The sequence below is a fragment of the Lepidochelys olivacea genome (assembly GCF_965140295.1).
Source record: "Lepidochelys olivacea isolate rLepOli2 genome assembly, chromosome: 6".
Lineage (NCBI taxonomy): Eukaryota > Metazoa > Chordata > Testudines > Cheloniidae > Lepidochelys > Lepidochelys olivacea.
Genome location: NC_140416.1, coordinates 25,192,224 through 25,214,148, shown reverse-complemented (window position 1 = coordinate 25,214,148; position 21,925 = coordinate 25,192,224). Strand labels below are relative to the sequence as shown.

Genomic DNA, 21,925 nt, shown 5'->3' with positions numbered 1-21,925 from the left:
ATGGTTTTTATAAAAAGAATAAATTGAAACAAATGTATTCCTTCAAGTGAAAAGGAAGGGTCTGTATACTGGTAGCTTTTTCTAGGAGCATTAACAATACTTGTAATGGAGCTCAGAAGTAACCTTTATACTGTCCAGAAAGTATCACGTATGAAAGATTTGGAGATGGAACAAACTTCCAACACTGAAAGTAGTTTGGACTGCTGGTGCCCCAACCTTCAGCTGCATCCAATATCCCCAAGGCTGCTCTAAAGCACACCCGGCTGGCTATGGTGTAAAAGGGCAGTCTGCGAGCCAAGGATTGCTGGAAAGCAGTGTGCTCCAGCCATGATCCCTTCCTGCAGGAATTAGCCCACCACGTGCCCTACATTAGAGGCTGCAGGGAAGAAGGATGGAAACAACCTGTGCCACCTCTCCACCAACTGGGGTCACCCCCACGCTAGCTGTAGAGATCCAGTAGCTTTTTGGCCACTTTGCACAGTGACAGCAGCACAAAGGAACCAAAACAGGGTCAGGATTAAGATCAGGATAATCAATACTATTTGTTGCGTGCACACATAAGGTAACTTTCCCCTTCAGTAATAGAAGAGAGCACTGGACTGGGACTTGGGAGCCCTGGCTTCTATTCCTGGCTTTGCAGTTGGCTTTGGGCAAGTCACTTCATTTCTCTGTTTCCACACCTACCCTTTGTCTGTCTTGTCTACCTACATTATAAACTCTTCAGGACAGAGATCATATTTTACTATGATTATGTACAGTGCCACTACAAGGGGGCGCCCTCTCTAAGTTTCTATCATATAAATAACACTGAGTGGTGTCCTAGCAATTCAATGGCACTGCTCAAAACCCCAGAATTGAAACAAGGAGCAAGTGTTAACAGAAGCTTTTATTTTTCACCCAACACTTTTAACAAAATATTTTCTTTACTAATTAAAAAGTTACTGCAAAAAGAGTGGAAAATTATTATTATACCCCCTCATAAAACTCACAATACATACATCTGTTCTCAGATGCTACACAGAAAAATCTGGCCTTTCGGAGTTGGTATCTATAGGATTTCTCTTACAGAGAAATAAAACTTATTTCTGTTTTCAGATTTTTACTCTAATATATGGGCCATGGCTGCAAACCTTTACAGCATACAATGAAACAAATAAAGCCATATGAACTTGTAACAGGACAGACTCCTCTCCTGTACTGAGATCCCTCACAAACAGTCTCAGATGTCTTTTGATTGGTTATCACCTCTATGAATTTTATTTATTACCCTCATCAAAAAAGGCCTAACCAGAATCCTGTGCAGCAAGTCTATTTACAGCTTTTCCTAATCCTCATCTCCTTCTCTCTCTTTCTACGGAAAGGAAGCAAAAGAGACCTCATCAGTCTGAGACCTTTCTTCCTATGGGCTCTGCTAGCCTGCCCTTTTGCTCTTCCTTCCTGTGTTTTTAACTAGCCTCCCCAGGTGGTGGGATAATTAGCTCCCTAGCTCATCAAACCCCCACCCCCAAACTCTGGTTTGGCAATAAAGTTATCTCCTCCTCCATCAGGCCTTTCCTGGCGGAGCTAGTTAAGGCTTAAGTGATCAGAGTGCGGGGTCCACCACTGGCTCTCAGCACTCTGTCACAGAGCTATGCAGGTAATATGTAACTCAAAGGTCATGAATATGTTATCTTCCCAAGTGTTCGTTTTCACTTTATTGCTAACATGTTTTATAAATAAATCTATCCTCAAGATTTTAAGAAATATTTATTGACTTACCATCAGAAGCCACAATATAAACTAGAAGAGTAGTTTGAAGTAGATGTTTTCCTATTGGGTCTTTATTGAAGTATATTATTCTTCCGAGATTAGGGTTTCCCTTTACTCCATTTACAGGAGTCTAGAGTCAAAGTTCCCCATGGAGATTTGTCACCTTATGATAGCAGCTGAGATTGTGTACTTCGTAGCTAGAAGCTTGATCACTTGCAAGTACAATATTACTTATATATCTCTATAATATAGTGATGTGGGGGGAGGAATAAAAGCACGTGCCTTTCAAAGGCCTATGGATGAACAAATATATCAATTAGTGCAGCAAAGAGGGTAAAGTATTAACAAAGCCAGCTATACCCAACTGCACAGTAATATTTACCAGATGCAAAAGGCCAGTGCAACACACACTGCACCCCTAATGCCCTGCACAGGGGAAGCAGCCACACGAGAGTGCCGCACAATCCCTACACACCCAGGGACAGGTCTCCACACTGGCTCCATAGTGGGTGGGAAGGCAGGGCAGGGTCATGGGAGCCACACAACAGGCCCAGGAGAAGCTACTCCAGCTCACAGGGTATTCTCAGTCTCCAGCCCTGAGATGTGTGGTAGACCCCCTGCATACACCATTATTATACTGGCTTGATATTGATGGAGTGGACTAAGCACACACAGTCACTCATTTGATGATGACCGTGTAATGCAGCAAGTCGTCATTTTTTCACTTCGCTGCTCTATTTTTTCTTTTCATTCAGAAACTCCAGTGCTCACTGCCCAGAACAGCTGCAAACTAGCAGAACTTTCTTTAGTGATATTAGGGCTACAATGGGAATGTGACCGTATGTGAAGGCGATTCTTTATTTCCAAAGAGAAAATATCCCTTCTTCCCTTCAATTTAGTGAAAGCCATTTAGTCATATAGAATGACTTCTTCTCAGTCAGTTTATTGCTTACGGTGAATGTTCGCTGCAATGAACGACATGCCGAACATATCACAAACAGTAAAAGGGTAGCTATTAAGACCAAAAATACCAGACAGGCTGGAGAAGCATTTTGAGAAGAAGGAAAAGATAAACTAGGTCTTTGTAACATTCACTAAACAGAGAGGCTAATCAAATTTCAATCCATTTTTATTTAATCTCCATTTGTCCTTTCATCTCAAGAGCAGCGGATATGAATGTACATCAGGCAATAGATGAATCAGATGTTCCTAAGAGGTCCAATCAAGAACCCCCATACAACACAAAAGCACCTCATGAATAATGCCACACAACTGATTTCAGCACAAACTTGAAATTTCTTCTCAGTGACTTATTCTGCACAGAAAGGGAAATAATATATTTATCTGCAATATAATTATTCAGTAGATTTAAACACATGATGCTTCATGATTGTAATATAGATACCAACTCTTTATGAGCTTAAGCTATCACTGAAAGAGGTGCTGAGCAGTCATTACATTGCTGTAAGATTGTCCCTTTTATTGATTTTTGTTTCCCATTGTTTACATTTAAAGAAGAAAAAAGAAAAAGATTTTGCTTATACTTCCCAAGAACAATATTTCCAAGTGAATACAGGTAATGGAATTAAGCTACATTAAAGCAACATACGGTTAACTCAGAAACAAGGAGATTTTCAGTACAGACTGATATGGCATCCTGAATATTTGCAGCACACGCAGAACAATCACCACCCTTTGCAGGAGAAAGCAGTAGGTCAACCACATGAGTAGAGGAAACAAGCTACATAGCAGAGATCACAGTCTGCATTAACGACAGGACAGTAGCCTTAAACTGACAATAAAAAGCAAACTTATTTATGTTTGATGCTGAATATTATCTGAACACAATTTTCCCCTTGTATTTTTAAACAATGCTAACTCAAGTCACTAAGCAACCAGCAGATTATAGCCTTGCCAAAAATTTATTTCAATCAATTTTATATAAACTTACAAATAGGCTCAGGATTCAGAGATAAGTGAATAACTGATTTTTCCATTCAATGGCTGAACTGAAAAATCCAAAAAAAGGATTGTTTAAAACAGAAATGGAATTTTTTGGTTTGCCAAATCATTTTGTTCAGGTCTAATTAAAACATTTTGAATATTGACTCAAAATGGCATTTCAAAAATGACTTTTTAAACAAAACGTCAACATTTTCTAAGTGAAATGTTGAAACAGTTTGTTTCAACATTTCCGGGGGGAAAAATTCAGTTTTGTTTCCAACCCCTCAAAAAATGCATTTTTCAACAAAATTTCTGTTCATCAAAACAATATCACCTGGCTCTACTCAGGATAAAGATTATATTATTTTTAAGAACTGTCTCCCAAACTGAACATTGGGAGTTAAGGTTAACTTCAATCTGTCCTTTCTTTTCCAATACTGCATTTGAATCAGTCCATCTGTATTCCTTTAAACTCTGCTCTCTTCTTAATGTTTTCTCCTAAACCTCCCTAGTCTCACTGAAAAGGGGCTACCTCAAAGCACAGATGTTTAACTCAGGCCTCTCCTTGAGGTGGCAACAGCAGGAAAGGCAGTCAAGTCAGCCATTGCTGCTTAATCTGTCAATTCTGAGGGGATGAAGATGGGCACTGATTATCTTGAATTCAAATTCCCAGGCTGAGAGTCTAACATTAGTGAAGGATAAACTGAACACAAGCACATGCAGGAGGATAGCTGGAGTCAAAAGGAAAAGCAGATGTTTACAACCATTCAATTCCCCAGGTCAGAGGTGAAGTTTGTTGCTGTTTATGAATTACTGTACATCTAGGTGTTGTCGCTTTCATTGATTTGGATATTTAGAACCTACTTCCCTAAAGAACTACAAGCAACCAAACATCTTTACTATCTCAGGTACTCAGTGCCTTGCAATCTTTAATGTCACACCACTCCTAAGAGGTAGGGCAGTGTTATTATCCCCATTTTACAGATGAGAAACTCAGGGACAGAGAGAATAAATCACACAGGAAGCCTGTGGTGGAGAGGAAATTTACTCCTGGGGGAATTCTGCACCACTGCACGTGTGCAGAATTCATGTCTCCCGCAGATTTCTTTGCTTTCCCGCAGAAAAATGACTTTGTGACAGGGAAGCAAAGGGAAGCTGCAAGAGCAGTCATGCACCATTCCCTAACTGTGCAGGTACATTGTTTCAGGCACTAAAGCAGCTGGCAGAGAGGTAAATCACCACAGGGATGTGGACACACCAGCCAGTGGCGCCTACCCTGAGCCAGGATCAGCAGCTAGTCATGGCTGGGCTGAAGGCAGAAAAGGACTGGGACTTCCCCTTCCCCTACAAGGAGTGGCTGGGGCTGTGTCAGACCCACTCCCAGAAACCTCCCCCAGCTGCAGGAAGCTCAGCATCCTCCCCTGCTTCCTGCCCCCATTGCTCCTCAACTGCAGGGGGAGGGGTCACTGTAGAGGAAGCTGCTCCCCCATCCACCCAACTCTCATGCATCTGGACCTCCCGTACTGAGACACCCCCGCCAAGCCTCACCCTGTAAACCCAGAACCCCCCTAGCCCTCCACACCTGAATCCCACCCCACTGAACCTCAACCTCTGCATCTGGAGCCCCCAGCACCCAGACCCCCCCTGCTGAGCCCTGACCTGGAAGCCCCAGCAGAGTCCCATTGCCCCTGCACCTGGAAATCCCCACCCCCACAACAAACCTCTGTGCATCCAGATCCCCCCACATCCAGACCCCGCACTGAGCTGCCTGCACCCAGATTGTCCCACACAGACTCCTCTCACCCCACACCTGGATCCCCCCACACTGAGCCCCTCCACACTTGGATCCTGCCTGGTTAAGCCTTCCTGCTCCACACTTGATGTGCCTGGTGCAGAGGGGCATGGCCCCAGGGTGTTTCTGGGGCAAACCCAGTCCTTGTGCTGTGTCAGGGTCAGGTGCAGCCTCACCAATGAGTCCATGTCCCTGGGGTGGAAGGTGGGGAGGCTGCAGGGTAATCTCCCACCTCCGTGCACCAGTGGCCTGTGCTCCCCACTGCCATGCTGGAGCCACTGCATTTATTTATTGACAAATAAAACTTGCAGATTTTTAAAATATTGTGTGCAGAATTTTTAATTTTTTGGAGCAGAATGCCCTCAGGAGTAGGAATTGAACTCAAGTTTTCTAAATCCCAGACAAGCACCCTATGTACTGCAACTTCCTTCTTCCCTCTGTCTGGTGTGGCGTTCACACTGCAATTTGCACTTGAAATTAAGACTTAAATCTTATAGGTAGACTGCAGACTCCACCTGAGTTCTGGCATCATTTGTTTTATTGTAACCTAACTGTTCAAAGCCATTAAGAGCTCTGCCCCTGGTCTTATCGGCTGTCGCTTCTTTTCCCATCATCCCATATCCCTGCTGCTGCAGCAGTGATGCTTGCTTTGACCACCCTTCTCCCACAACCGTCCTAAGGATGAATACGGATGAGGGCAGTTGAAGGAAGTTGAGGTGATTTTTACTCATCTTTTCTGTTGCAAGGTGTATAAAAATGGAGTACAACTCCACCTTTCATGAATCACTTGTCTTCTTAAATAATAAGTTCCCATAGGGGAGAGGCTAGATCTTCCCATGAGTTTGTGCAACACCTAGCAAAATGGGACCCCAATCCTGACTGAGATCTCTACACGTTACCCATAATACATATAAAAGTTAACAGTAATAATGTTGTGCATGGTCTAGTGACTAGAGCAAAGGACTTTGAGCTAGGACTCAGTCTTTATTCCTGGTTCTGCCACTGACTTGCTGTGTGGTCTTTCACAAGTCACTTTACTTTCTCGCCTCAGTCTACCCATAAAAATGAGGGTAATGATAGATATCACCTCATTGGGGTGTTGCAAGGCTTAATGGAGGTGTGTGACATGCTCTGAAATCCTGAGATGAAAAGCACTCTATAATAATATGTTGTATTGTTATTGTAGCACCCAGGAGCTATTGAACAAATTGCTAGTCTCATATTTTCCAAAGCCTTTACACTACTTGCAATTACACAAAGGTATAATTTGGTGCTTAAATAGATTATTTGTACAATATTTTCCCATGGACATTGTGACAAATGCCATGCTTTGGTAGCCTGGAATATTCAAAAACTATTGTAGTGAGATTCAACAGATGCTATGGATGCATGAGATAGTCAAAGACTATCAATATCAACTTTATAAATGTAGTATTTTTGTGGGCTGGCTTGCACTCCTGGCTAAATGAGGAGATAGAAACATTTTCTATATGACCCAAAGTCATTTGCAGGGGGTGGGAGGAGAGAATGAAAATTCCTAGTGCCAGTAACTAGTCTGGGGAAGTTTCACTCCCCAGAGACAATAATATACACTGGTTCGATCTGCCAAAAAATGTCAAACTGTATGAAGAAACAGCCTCGATCTGGGGAGAAAGGTAATCATACACAATTCAAGAACTGACATAAAACTGTGACCGAGAGAGACAGACCCTGTGAAAAGGGCCGGAAGTACTCTGACCTTATCGGGATCTCCATGCAGAAGACGGATGACTGTCTGGTAAGCCAAGACCTGCATATAAGCTGTTTATTGTTTCTGAGGTATGATTCACTGGTAATGGTTTTGTTCTGAATAGTAGTTTGGTTTATAAAAGCAGGCGGTCACGGGTTATCCGTATCATTGCCCCTGAGAAAACAGGACTGCGGGCACTGAACTAAAGTCAGATCTGCTGAGGTAATCACAATGAATCACACAAGTCTGCAGTCCCTGGTCTATAGGGAGTGGATAGCAGGATCCCACCCTAAGAAAAGTGATAGCTTGAGGATAGAGCCCTAAGTGTAGTCACCCAAGAAGATCATAAAGGGGTGCAGTTCCTCTGGGGACTGTGACAATCATTCCTGGAAAAATTCTCCGCGTTCTAAATTGGTAATGCTACTGAAGATATTGGCTATTACCAAGATTTTCATGTTTAACAATAACTCCAGCTTTTGTTCTACAGGACCTAATGATCTCCAGGAATTTTGAGATTTGCACTGTTTGATTTAGTACAGAAGGCTAGTTTTCCGCCAAATCTTTCTATTGCAGTGGCTGCAGCACGAAGTACTCCTTAAACAGTGTCAAATTTTCCACGCTCTTTCCTTTGTTAACAGTTTAACTCTGACTCCTGTAAGTCTCACTGCTCAGTTTCCTCAAAAATAAGTCTACTACTCTTTTCCAAAGTCCTTGTTGATGGCATGGATGTCCAACCTCTGAGAAATTCTCTATCATTTAGGGCCTGAACTAAAGCCCACTGAAGTCAATGGGAGTCTTTCCATTGATATCAAGGGACTATGAATCATGCGCTTAGAGATCTTCAATTCCATTCAAATGACAGTCTACTTCTCATACTGTGTAACTTCATTTTTTCCAGTTATACTAATTTATTTGTTCCTTCTGGATTCAGCTGCCCACTAAAGGAAGGTTGTTTCTCATTTCAAAACTAAAAACACTACTGCCTTAAGAGTGAAACCCAATATGAACAACACTATGTGAAGTGCGGGAAGATCACGGGTTAAACTGTAGCATATTCAGATTTCTTCAGAAGAAAGCAACACTGAAAATGGTTAGGGTCATACCTAATCTGTTACACAGTATTACAGCAGCAACTACTTCCTTTTCAAATTTGACATCTAAAGAAGATACCAAATCTAAAGCCATCTTTTTGCTAATGAAAACTCCAATCCCTCACTCACAGCTTCTACCTAAGAACAAACTTGCTTCAGAACACAATGATTATTTAAGAATTACAAATAATTGAATCAAATTAAATTCGGAGTACTTGAGTGGGAGGGAAGGGCTGTTTTTGCTTCATTTTGAAGAACGTTTTTTCAGGCGATCATTCTGAGCATCTTGACTTGTGCAAAGAGGGGCAATTCTAAAGCTGAGAAAAGGACACATTTTTTCCCTTACCTCAGATGCTCCAGCGAGGCAAGGCACTGAAACCGGCACATTAGACAACTGCTCCACATGTTCTTCAGATGATCTCTGCACCTCCTGTCTTTGTCCATCATGAACCACTGCACTCCTTCCAAGTTGCCCATAGTCTGCTCTACCCCACGTGAAGACCTTGCCAGTATCTAAATACAAACACACAGTGTGGGTTATTTCTCCATTGCAGCCAGACAATATTTGGAATGCTAATTTCAAAACTAGAACAGTCGACTCTATGTACTGTTTACTGCACCATACTTAAAAGCTCACAGAACACAACAGTGAAAAAGTGAGGAATCTACTTACTCTTTGGCGCATGATGGGAGAAAAGGTATTAAAATGTAGCTGAGAAACTCATTGCAATTACCCAAACTTCAGCATTTATAGTTTTCAAACAAAAATGCCATGTCTGATGAGGCATGGATTGTACATGGAATTGTCTCAGGAAATCTGCATCCTCTAGATGTGCTGTATAGAATTTGTATACTTATTTGTTTTACAAAAGAAACCTTTTTGTTTTGTTTTAAGAGACACGCACATAAAATAGCTTACGTTAAATTCCAAGAGATTTTCCTTCCTTCCCAGTATTTGGCACAGAAACATCCTGTGTCCCTGTATTTAATATAAGGTTTATGTCTTCTTCAGAGAAGATACCTTCTGCCACAAACTTCCGTTAGCTGCAGAATAATGGTTTGTTCTGCATGGTAACCGATGATGGGGGAATGGTGCCACAAGATGCTCGGGGTGTCCCTAGCCTCTGATTGCCTGAAGCTGAGAGTGGATGACAGGGGATGGATCACTCAATGATTGCCTGTTCTGTTCATTCCCTCCGAAGCACCTGGCATTGGCCACTGCTGGAAGACAAGATTCTGGGCTAGCAGGACCACTGATCTCACCCAGTATGGTTATTTTTATGTTCACAATCATTATTAAACATTTTAAATATATTGATTTGTTTGGTAGGAAACAGAATTTTGTCCCCCCTCCCCTACCCCAAGAAAAGTTTATTTTAAATAATGTCAGCAGAGTTTAGTTCCCTTCCATGCTACAGTACATTGGGTCCATTATTATGGAGCTCCTGCTCTAAGCCCTGGTCTACACTAGGACTTTAGGTCGAATTTAGCAGCATTAAATCGATGTAAAGCTGCACCTGTCCACACGATGAAGCCCTTTATTTCGACTTAAAGGGCTCTTAAAATCGATTTCCTTACTCCACCCCTGACAAGTGGATTAGCGCTTAAATAGGCCTTGCCGGCTCGAATTTGGGGTACTGTGGACACAATTCGACGGTATTGGCCTCCGGGAGCTATCCCAGAGTGCTCCATTGTGACCGCTCTGGACAGCACTCTCAACTCAGATGCACTGGCCAGGTAGACGGGAAAAGAACCGCGAACTTTTGAATCTCATTTCCTGTTTGGCCAGCGTGGCAAGCTGCAGGTGACCATGCAGAGCTCATCAGCAGAGGTGACCATGATGGAGTCCCAGAATCGCAAAAGAGCTCCAGCATGGACCGAACGGGAGGTACGGGATCTGATCGCTGTATGGGGAGAGGAATCCGTGCTATCAGAACTCCGTTCCAGTTTTCGAAATGCCAAAACCTTTGTCAAAATCTCCCAGGGCATGAAGGACAGAGGCCATAACAGGGACCCGAAGCAGTGCCACATGAAACTGAAGGAGCTGAGGCAAGCCTACCAGAAAACCAGAGAGGCGAATGGCCGCTCCGGGTCAGAGCCCCAAACATGCCGCTTCTATGATGAGCTGCATACCATTTTAGGGGGTTCAGCCACCACTACCCCAGCCGTGTTGTTTGACTCCTTCAATGGAGATGGAGGCAATACGGAAGCAGGTTTTGGGGACGAAGAAGATGAGGAGGAGGAGGAGGTTGTAGATAGCTCACAGCAAGCAAGCAGAGAAACTGGTTTTCCCCGACAGCCAGGAACTGTTTCTCACCCTGGACCTGGAGCCAGTACCCACCGAACCCACCCAAGGCTGCCTCCTGGACCCAGCAGGCGGAGAAGGGATCTCCGGTGAGTGTACCTTTTAAAATACTATACATGGTTTAAAAGCAAGCATGTGAAAGGATTACTTTGCCCTGGCATTCGCGGCTCTCCTGGATGTACTCCCAAAGCCTTTGCAAAAGGTTTCTGAGGAGGGCTGTGTTATTGCGTCCTTCATGGTAGGACACTTTCCACTCCAGGCCAGTAACATGTACTCGGGAATCATTGTACAACAAAGCATTGCAGTGTATGTTTGCTGGCGTTCAAACAACATCTGTTCTTTATCTCTCTGTGTTATCCTCAGGAGAGTGAGATATCATTCATGGTCTCCTGGTTGAAATAGAGTGCTTTTCTTCAGGGGACACTCAGAGGAGCCCATTCCTGCTGGGCTGTTTGCCTGCGGCTAAACAGAAATGTTCCCCGCTGTTAGCCACAGGGAGGGGGGAGGGTTGAGGGGGTAACCACGCGGTGGGGGGAGGCAAAATGCGACCTTGTAACGAAAGCACATGTGCTATGTGTGTAATGTTAACAGCAAGGTTTACCCTGAAAGGGTGTAGCCACTGTTTTATAAAATGTGTCTTTTTAAATACCGCTGTCCCTTTTTTTTTCTCCACCAGCTGCATGTGTTTCAATGATCACAGGATCTTCTCCTTCCCAGAGGCTAGTGAAGCTTAGAAAGAAAAAAAAGCACACTCGAGATGAAATGTTCTCCGAGCTCATGCTGTCCTCCCACACTGACAGAGCACAGACGAATGCGTGGAGGCAAATAATGTCAGAGTGCAGGAAAGCACAAAATGACCAGGAGGAGAGCTGGTGGGCTGAAGAGAGTAAGTGGCGGGCTGAAGACAGGGCTGAAGCTCAAATGTGGCGGCAGCGTGATGAGAGGAGGTAGGATTCAATGCTGAGGCTGCTGGAGGACCAAACCAGTATGCTCCAGTGTATGGTTGAGCTGCAGCAAAGGCAGCTGGAGCACAGACTGCCACTACAGCCCCTGTGTAACCAACCGCCTTCCTCCCCAAGTTCCATAGCCTCCACACCCAGACGCCAAAGAACGCGGTGGGGGGGCCACCGGCGAACCAGCCACTCCACCATAGAGGACTGCCCAAAAAAAAGAAGGCTGGCATTCAATAAATTTTAAAGTTGTAAACTTTTAAAGTGCTGTGTGGCATTTTCCTTCCCTCCTCCACCACCCCTCCTGGGCTACCTTGGTAGTCATCCCCCTATTTGTGTGATGAATTAATAAAGAATCCATGAATGTGAAGCAACAATGACTTTATTGCCTCTGCAAGCGGTGATTGAAGGGAGGAGGGGAGGGTGGTTAGCTTACAGGGAAGTAGAGTGAACCAAGGGGCGGGGGGTTTCATCAAGGAGAAACAAACAGAACTTTCACACCGTAGCTTGGCCAGTCATGAAACTAGTTTTTAAAGCTTCTCTGATGCGTACCGCACCCTCCTGTGCTCTTCTAACCGCCCTGGTGTCTGGCTGCGCGTAACCAGCAGCCAGGCGATTTGCCTCAACCTCCCACCCCGCCATAAACGTCTCCCCTTTACTCTCACAGATATTGTGGAGCACATGGCAAGCAGTAATAACAGTGGGAATATTGGTTTCGCTGAGGTCTAAGCGAGTCGGTAAACTGCGCCAGCGCGCCTTTAAACGTCCAAATGCACATTCTACCACCATTCTGCACTTGCTCAGCCTGTAGTTGAACAGCTCCTGACTACTGTCCAGGCTGCCTGTGTACGGCTTCATGAGCCATGGCATTAAGGGGTAGGCTGGGTCCCCAAAGATACATATAGGCATTTCAACATCCCCAACAGTTATTTTCTGGTCTGGGAATAAAGTCCCTTCCTGCAGCTTTTGAAACAGACCAGAGTTCCTGAAGATGCGAGCGTCATGTACCTTTCCCGGCCATCCCACGTTGATGTTGGTGAAACGTCCCTTGTGATCCACCAGAGCTTACAGCACTATTGAAAAGTACCCCTTGCGGTTTATGTACTCGGCGGCTTGGTGCTCCGGTGCCAAGATAGGGATATGGGTTCCATCTATGGCCCCACCACAGTTAGGGAATCCCATTGCAGCAAAGCCATCCACTATGACCTGCACATTTCCCAGGGTCACTACCCTTGATATCAGCAGATCTTTGATTGCGTGGGCTACTTGCCTCACAGCAGCCCCAACAGTAGATTTGCCCACTCCAAATTGATTCCCAACTGACCGGTAGCTGTCTGGCATTGCAAGCTTCCACAGGGCTATCGCCACTCGCTTCTCAACTGTGAGAGCTGCTCTCATCTTGGTATTCATGCGCCTCAGGGCAGGGAAAAGCAAGTTACAAAGTTCCATGAAAGTGCCCTTACGCATGCGAACGTTTCGCAGCCACTGGGAATCGTCCCAGACCTGCAACACTATGCGGTCCCACCAGTCTGTGCTTGTTTCCCGAGCCCAGAATCGGCATTCCACAGCATGAACCTGCCCCATTAGCACCATGATGCATGCATTGGCAGGGCTCATGCTTTCTGAGAAATCTGTGTCCATGTCCTGATCACTCACGTGACCGCGCTGACGTCGCCTCCTCGCCCGGTATCGCTTTGCCCGGTTCTGGTGCTGCATATACTGCTGGATAATGCGTGTGGTGTTTAATGTGCTCCTAATTGCCAAAGTGAGCTGAGCGGCCTACATGCTTGCCTTGGTATGGCGTCCGCACAGAAAAAAGGCGCGGAACGATTGTCTGCCGTTGCTCTGACAGAGGGAGGGGCGACTGACGACATGGCTTACAGGGTTGGCTTCAGGGAGCTAAAATCAACAAAGGGGGCACTTTTCATCAAGGAGTATTTCAGGCAGGACTTCATGGAGGGTTCCAATAAGAAATGGTGCACCTAAGTTATTGTTCTTATTGGAACAAGGAGGTTAGCCTGGCCTCTGATTGATACATGGCTAGATTTACCTCGCTGCACCTTCTCTGTGACTGACTGCAGTGTGACCTAGAGGAATGAGTCCCCTAGATGGGGGGGGGGGGGAGCAAATGAATACAAAACAAATCTGGTCTATTTCTTGTTTTGATCCACTCCATCTAACTTTTACATCTTTGGCTGGCAGCAGACGGTGCAGAAGGACTGCATGCCATCCACATCTCATCTTCATGGCTACTCGGCAGAAGATGGTACAGTACGACTGCTAGCCATCCTCATCTCTTGCCTGCCCGGCAGAAGATGGTACAGTACAACTGCTAGCAGTCCGTATCGCCTGCCTGCTCACCATAAGACGGTTCAATAGGACTGACTGCAGGACTAAAGAGAATGACCTGGTCAAGTCACTCCAAATTTAGTCCCTGTGCCCACGTCTGCCCAGGCGCTCCCAGCCGACGTGGCCAGGAGCACCTCGGACACGACGAGAACGGCTACCAGTCGTACTGCACCGTCTGCTGCCACAGGGCAATGGGTTGCTGCTACTGTGTAGCAATGCCGTACCGTGTCTGCCAGCACCCAGGAGACATACGGTGACGGTTACCTGAGCGGGCTCCATGCTTGCCGTGGTATGGCGTCTGCACAGGTAACTCAGGAAAAAAGGCGCGAAACAATTGTCTGCCCTTGCTTTCACGGAGGGAGGGAGGGAGGGAACGGGGGCCTGACGATATGTACCCAGAACCACCCGCGACAATGTTTTAGCCCCATCAGGCATTGGGATCTCAACCCAGAATTCCAATGGGCAGCGGAGACTGCGGGAACTGTGGGATAGCTATCCACAGTGCAATGCTCCGGAAGTCGACTCTAGCCTCGGTACTGTGGAAGCACTCCGCCGAGTTAATGCACTTAATGCACTTAGAGCATTTTCTCTGGGGACACACACACTCGAATATATAAAACCGATTGCTAAAAACCGACTTCTATAAATTCGACCTTATTCCGTAGTGTAGACATACCCTAAGCATAGACTTCTTAATGTATATAGCACTGTAACGGCATCAGCACCTGCCTCTCACAAGCACCACCTTTCTGTGAACCTGCTTTTCTTTCAGTTCTTACAACGGGGTGGCACCCCCGGCCAATGCTTCTTTCAGCAAGTCTTCAATGACTCAGCCCTCTGGCCAAGTCACACACACTGCCCGCCCCCACCTTCTAGGGTATACAGTCCCTAGTTCTTTCTCACAACACTGGTATGGTGCCATAGCAGCAAGGCTTCTTTCCTGGAGACAACTGCCCTTTTTAACAGACCAGCAGGGCCCATCTCAGTACTTTCACCTGGTCTGGCTAGGTCCTGGTCTCAGTACCCTGAACTGAGCCTGCCTGCACTGATCTGTCCACAGTCCTGCTGCTCTTCCAGCTAGTCAGGCACCTCATCCTCTCTCCTCAAGCTCCCTGCAGCAACTGACTGCTCTGTCTCTGCTGGTTCCTTTTATATGGGCCTTCTGACCCTTGATTGGTCACGCCAGCAGCCCCTCTGATTGGCTGCTCCCCTGCAGCCACTCTAGGCTGCTTGGAGGACTTCTCCTTTGCTCTTTTCTGGGGCAGGGCCTCCAGACCTAGTCAACCCTGTCACAAGCACTTACGTAGAGCTTTTCACCTTTAACTCTCAAACTGCTTTATAAATGAAGCTAAGTATCATTAACCTCATTTTCTCATTCTACAGATGAAGCGAATGGACCTCCATAGGTGGAGGCAGTCAGACTTGGATTCAGGCCCTATGAGTATGTCTACACTGCAGCTGGGAGTCTTCTTCCTGGCACGGGTAGATATACGCACACTGGCTTTGCTCAAGCTAGCATCCTAAAAATAGCAACGTAGCTACAGCAGTATGGGTGGCTTCTTGGGCTTGCTGCTCGACTACACATGCAGGGCATTGGGCAGGTTGAAATAGTGCACTATCTTGAGCACACCTAGTGTGTCTGTCTACACACACTTGGAAGCACACTCCCCACTGCAGTGTAGACATACCCTTATGAAGGAGCTTTTTTAAGTGTTAAACTGTGTCTACAACAGTTGCACAGTCATATTCATAAACAGGTTAGCTAATATTTTTTCAAATATGATCCATTTAACTAGTCTAGACATACTCTAGCTGCCAGTCAGCTAAAATCCCTGTAATCATCTTTATTATTTCTTAAGGTTTTTTTTTTCAATTAGATGGTGGTGGGTGTGACACCGTACCCCATATTCTTCATAGTTGTATGATTATGATACGATTATGACATAATTATGATGCATTTTGTAGAAGATATGTCTTGTCGGGTGTCTATGGAAAAGTTACGATATGCTGAATATGATTATTCTATTTGTGTGCATGTATCATTTTTGTATCCGACGTTAGGAGTATTGACTATGTATCTGTATTTCAAATGTGCCTATTCCGGTTAACACCCACAACTAGCCAATCAGGTACAACAATGATGAAGCCAGACAGTGCTAATGGCTCATCAACAAAGACAATGGACCATGGAAGAGCTTAGCCTTCCTGCAAACATTTCAGCCAGCCTGTAAGTAATGGCTGCTATGACTCAGAAGAGCATGCAAGGGCATGTGACCAGACCACATGACACTGAACTCCATTTTGGTACATGTATTTTCCACAGAGTGGGAACTGAGTTTGGAACAAAGACTTCCCGCCATATGGAGAAGCTTTCATAGACTATCAGGGTTGGAAGGGATCTCAGGAGGTCATCTAGTCCAACCCCCTGCTCAAAGCAGGACCAATCCCCAATTTTTGCCCCAGATCCCTAAATGGCCCCCTCAAGGATTGAACTCACAACCCTGGGTTTAGCAGGCCAATGCTCAAACCACTGAGCTATCCCTCCCCCCTATATAAGGTGGGGTATGACATTATCTCAGGGCCTCACTCCCCACACAAGAGAACTCCTGGAAACACCTGAGGAACAAGGACTGAACAGGGGGAAGTACAGGTCCCAGGTTAAAGGGATTTCTAGTCCGTGTATGGAAACTTGGTGGACTGCTTATATCAGTCAGGGTGAGAAGCTGCTAATTCATATCCAATCTATCTAGTATGGTAGGCTTAGTTTGCGTTTTTGTTTATTTGCTAGGTAAACTTCTTTGATCTGTTCGCTATCACTTATGTGGTTTGAGCATTGGCCTGCTAAACCCAGGGTTGTGAGTTCAATCCTTGAAGGAACCATTTAGGAATCTGGGGCAAAAATTGGGGATTGGTCCTGCTTTGAGCAGGGGGTTGGACTAGATGATCTCCTGAGGTCCCTTCCAACCCTGATATTCTATGATTCTATAATCACTTAAAAATCTATCTTTTGTAATTAATAAACTTGTTTTATCTAAACCAGTGTGCCTTTAAGTGAAGTGTCTGGGGAAAATCTCAGCTCTGTGACAAAAGGCTGTTGCATATCTTTCCCACATCGAGGGGAAAGTGAACTTTATTAATGAGTTAACACGGTACAGATCCCTGTGCAGTGCAAGATGGTATAATTTTGGGTTTATACTCCAGCAAGGGTGCATGGTGGAGGAGCTGGGAAATTGGCTGTTGTCTCCTGCCTGTCTTTGAGTGGCTTAGGTAAAGCACTCAGGTAGCCCAGTTTGGATGTGTGGCACCACCAGTTATCACGCTGGGTGATAAAAGGGCCTGGAGAGGCTGGCTGGAATCTCCAACAAAGCAGTGTGAGTTAGACCAGACCAGCTGGGGGATTAGGGGGCACAGCTAATGCACCCCAGGGGTGACAACTCATCACAGTGGGTTTATAGTAAGCATGCTTGTCATGATTGAAACCTGTTTGCCTTTTCTTAAATAGACTAAAGGATGCAAGAAACCTTAACGGGGCAAGTCCAGATCAAATTAGATCATTCTAGAGAAAAATGCAAAGGCAGTTGGTAAGACAAAGAAAATCCCTACAGTACTGCTGCTTTGATACACACCTGAAACATTTTTAGCAAGTATATTTTTTAACATATGGTTATTCCTAATAAACAATCTGATACTAAGGGCTAGTCTACACTAGAAAAGTTTTGCTGGTCTAGCTATTCCACCAGTTCTATATGGGCAAACCCTCCTAGTGAAGACACCGGCTTTTGCTGGTACAGCTTATGCCTGTTCCCCCAAACAAAATCAGCTACACCAGAAAAAACACTTTTTTTACAACTGCGTCTACAATTGGGCTTTTGCCAACATAAAAATCTCCTTAAAAAAAAATCACAACCCAAACCATTATTATACTGGTAAAAACTAAGTATAGACCTGGATTTAGGCTCTGATCCTACAATTGACAGTACACAGTCGACTACTGTCCCCCACACAGAGTCTCATTCACTGTAATGGGGCTAAGCAAGGGAAGAGCCTTTCACCCACATGCGATCACCTGCAGGATTGGTCGCAAAGGCCCTGATCCTACAAACACACACCTGCTTAAACTCTGCTGCTGCGACTAGCATCAATGAGACTTAAGCACAGACTTAAGCAACAGCAATGTTGGCCATAGACAGGAAGAACAACAATATTTAGTTCTTAGAAAATGCTTTTTATCCACAGATCTCACTGTGCTTTACAAAGCAAGGAAAGTAGGGCTAGCTCTAGCTAAACATCTGGTTACTTATATGTGAGGCTAAGATTATGTCACAGAGGTCACAGAATGCGTGACTTCCAAAGACCTCCATGACGTTTTCTGCTTCAGTTACAGCAGGCGACGGGTGGGTCCCGCAGCTCCCAGCCACCGCCACAGGCAGTTCCCAGCCACCATGGGCAGCAGGGGGACCCCAGCACTCTCAGCCACCCTGAGTAGCGAGGGGGGACCCCAGAGCTGCAGCAGCAGTGAGTGCTGGACCCCCCTTCTTCACCACTTTGTCACAGTTAATTTTAGTTAAAAAGTCAGGGGCAGGTCACGGGCTACCATGATTTTTGTTTATTGCCCATGACCTGTCTGTGACTTTTACTAAATATAACCATGACAAAATCTAAGCCTTATTTATATGACCCACATCACCATAATATCTAAGCATGACAGAGTATTTAAAAATACAAATTGGAACAACAGCAACAACAATACCTTCTCTTTTTCATTCCCACCTGTAGGGAAAACAGCTTGATTAGTTGATAGGGGGTTATTTATGTGTGTGTGCAGAACTTATTATGGGAAAAGTAAGTCAAACAAATTAGTTCTGCATTTACAGGAAGTTATTCAAAGGCACAAAGGTCAGTTAGGCACCCAATTCTCTCCATCTTAGTTCTGAAAGTGGTTAATTCTGTGTCAGTCTTAACTTCCATAGGAATGAGTTCCATAGTCTCACTTCAGAGCGTCTTGGAAACATCCCAGATCTGGCCACTGGCACAAACTGGATCTTATCATCACAAGGCATACCAACCTTAACACCGTCCTCATTACCCGCAGTTATCAAAGTGCTGAGTGCAACCAGACCATTCTCTGGTATGCAGAGAAAGAACCAAAGAAAATACACAGATCTAAAGAAAAAGGATGTCCTCGTACCAACATTAGTGCCATTGAGGACTAAGAAAAGTCACAGCAGTACAAGAACATACTCCAGCAAGCCCTTGACTCCAGTCATTGTGCCATAAGAGCCCAGCTGAAGTGGGAGCAACTGAAGAACACAATCTATGATGCAGCTGGCTGGCTGTCTTTGAGAAGAAGGAAAATAAGACCAACGACTGACTTAGCACATATCCCAATGTGTTGACACCAGTCTTGGATTTCATACGCACAGCCCAAATCAACTACAAGAGAGACCCACATGAAAAAACCTTACAAGCACTAAGAGTGGCAAGAACCAAGGTACAACAAACTGCTCGACGCTGCACCAATGACTATTGGCTGCACTTATGAAAAAGCATGCAAGTAGCAGCTGATGCAGGCAACCTCAGAAACAAGCATAATGGGATCAAGAAAGCCTTGGGTCCAACATCAAAGAAGACAGCCCATTGAAATAAAGAACAGGGGAAACAATCAACAACTATACCAAGCAGATGTATCGCTGGGTAGAACACTACTCTGAGCTTTACTCTCTTGAAAATATTGTTACAGACACAGTCATCAAAAACCAGCCTATTATGAACCAACTCAACGATGAACCAACGGTCGAGGAGCTTATCCTTGCCACAGATGGCCTCCCCAATGAAAAGGCCCCCAGAAAAGACTGCATACTGTTAGAGGTCATAAAATGCAAAAAATCTATTCTTCTGCAACATCTTCATGAGTTGCTCTGCCTATGATGGGAAGAAGGCAAAATACCACAAGAAATGAGAGATGCCAATATCATCACTCTCTATAAAAACAAGGATGACAGGAGCAACTGTAACAACTATCATGGCATATCCCTTCTTAGTATTATGGGAAAAGCCTTTGCCCGAGTTTTCCTGAACAGACTTCAGACCCTTGCAGAAAGAATCTATCCTGAATCACAGTATGGCTTCAGAGCTGAAAGGCCTACTATTGACATGATCGTCTCACTGAGAAAACTGCAAGAGAAATGCAGAGAACAAAAAAAAGCCCCTCTACATAGTCTTCATCAACGTCACAAAGGCTTTTGATCTTGTCAATAGAGGCAGACTATTTGTGCTTTGACAACTCTCTCCCCAAGCTCTTAAGCATGATTCGATCCTTCCGTGAAAATATGTATGGCACAGTTCAATACAATGGCTCAGTCTCTGAAGCTTTCTAGATTCGTAGCAGAGTTAAGCAAGGCTGTGTACTTTCCCCAACTCTGTTTGGGATCTTCTTCTCCTGGCTACTGAAACAAGCTTTTGGTTTCTCAACTGAGGGAATCTACTTGCACACAAGATCTGATGGAAAGCTATTCAGTCTTGCAAGACTCAGAGGAGGCCTTTATCCAACACTTCCTTTTTGCTGATGACGCAGCAGTGACAACCCACACAGACACTCATCCTCAAAACCTTATAGACATTTTCCCAAAGCCTGCCAAGACTCTGGGCTTACCATAAGCCTAAAAAAGATTAACATAATGTTGAGGAAGCACCTTCCATCAAGATCAACAACTATGAACTTGAAGTCGTGAATGAGTTCAAATACCTGGGATCCACTCTCGCAGTCAACCTTTCACTTGAAATAGAATTCGACATCCACATTGGAAAAGCGGCCACAACAATGTCTAGACTGAGCAAGAGGAGATGGCAAAACAACAAACTGAAAGAACACACAAAGATCTGTGTGTATCGTGCATGTGTCATTAGCACACTTTTGTACGGGAGCAAGACAAGGACCTGATACTCTCATCAGAAAAAGAGAATCAACAGCTTTCATATACGTTGCCTTCATCAAATCTTTGGCATCTCCTGGAGGGACAGAGTCACCAATACTGAGGTGCTCAAGTGGCCCAGCCTACCAACACTCCTCAGAGATACCTTCACTGGCTTGGGCATGTGTGCTGAATGAATGATGGGGCGCATCCCAAAGGACATCCCCTACGGTGAACTGGCATCTGGGAAAAAGACCCAAAGGACGCCTAAAATTGCATTTCAAGGATGTGTGCAAGCGAGACCTCAAAGAAATGGACATGGATGCGAACAACTGGGAAGATCACACTCAAGACCGCAGCCTTTGGAAAGAAGAGCTTAACAAAGGTCTCTGGAGTTATGAGAGGAAGCCACCCAGCTTAGCAGAGGAGAAAAGAGCTTGCAGAAAGCAAAGTCCAAAGGGCCAAAACATCACCTTTAAATGTGACAGCTGCGGCAGAGATTGTCTCTCTCAAATGGGCCTCTTCAGCCACGGCTGCCATAAAACCAACTGAATAAATTCTTTACCTCTCAGGGGACAGATACCCATGGTCTCTCAAGACTGAAGGATGCCTACTACTTATCTTTTATGGGAATGAATTCCATAGTCCTGCTTCAGAGCCTGAGAACATTCTGTCTCCCACAGTCACAACCCCCACATTGGTTGACAATTTTACTGCAGAATGTAGCTACCATGTGAACAAAAAAAAAAATCTACCTGAGGCAGACACAAAGCATGGAAAATTCCATCCCGAAAGGTTTAAGTCTGTCAAAGTTATAAGCATTGGGTTATAATGGAAAGTATTAGGCACTCGTAACAAGAGGCACTGCTATTCTGCCACCTATAACATAGGGGGTATTTAATAATGGCCTAAAAATACATACTATATTAGTCATATAGAATAAGAGGCTGAGGGATGAATTACTTTAGAATTAAAGGTGACATAACAAGGAATATTGATCTAAAATTAGAAAAGGACAATTTTTAATTACAAGTTAAGAAAACACTTCTAGCAGTGAGTCAATTAGACAATGGAGTACATTTAACAAGGTGGGTTGCTAAGGCAT

At 44.8% G+C, this 21,925-nt stretch overlaps 1 protein-coding gene across 4 annotated transcripts in view; it reads right to left on the bottom strand.

Moving 5' to 3' along the window:
* SERGEF (secretion regulating guanine nucleotide exchange factor) overlaps positions 1-21,925 on the bottom strand; it is a 422,577-nt gene that overhangs the window by 347,425 nt on the left and 53,227 nt on the right. For all 4 annotated transcript variants that reach the window (XR_014711938.1, XM_084630056.1, XM_084630055.1 and 1 more), the window contains exon 9: positions 8,652-8,818. Coding sequence is in view for 3 of the 4 variants with exons in the window: in XM_084630056.1 (XP_084486182.1) it covers positions 8,652-8,818 (167 nt within the window). In the remaining variant the exon portion in view is untranslated. The remainder of the gene's footprint in view (positions 1-8,651; positions 8,819-21,925) is intronic.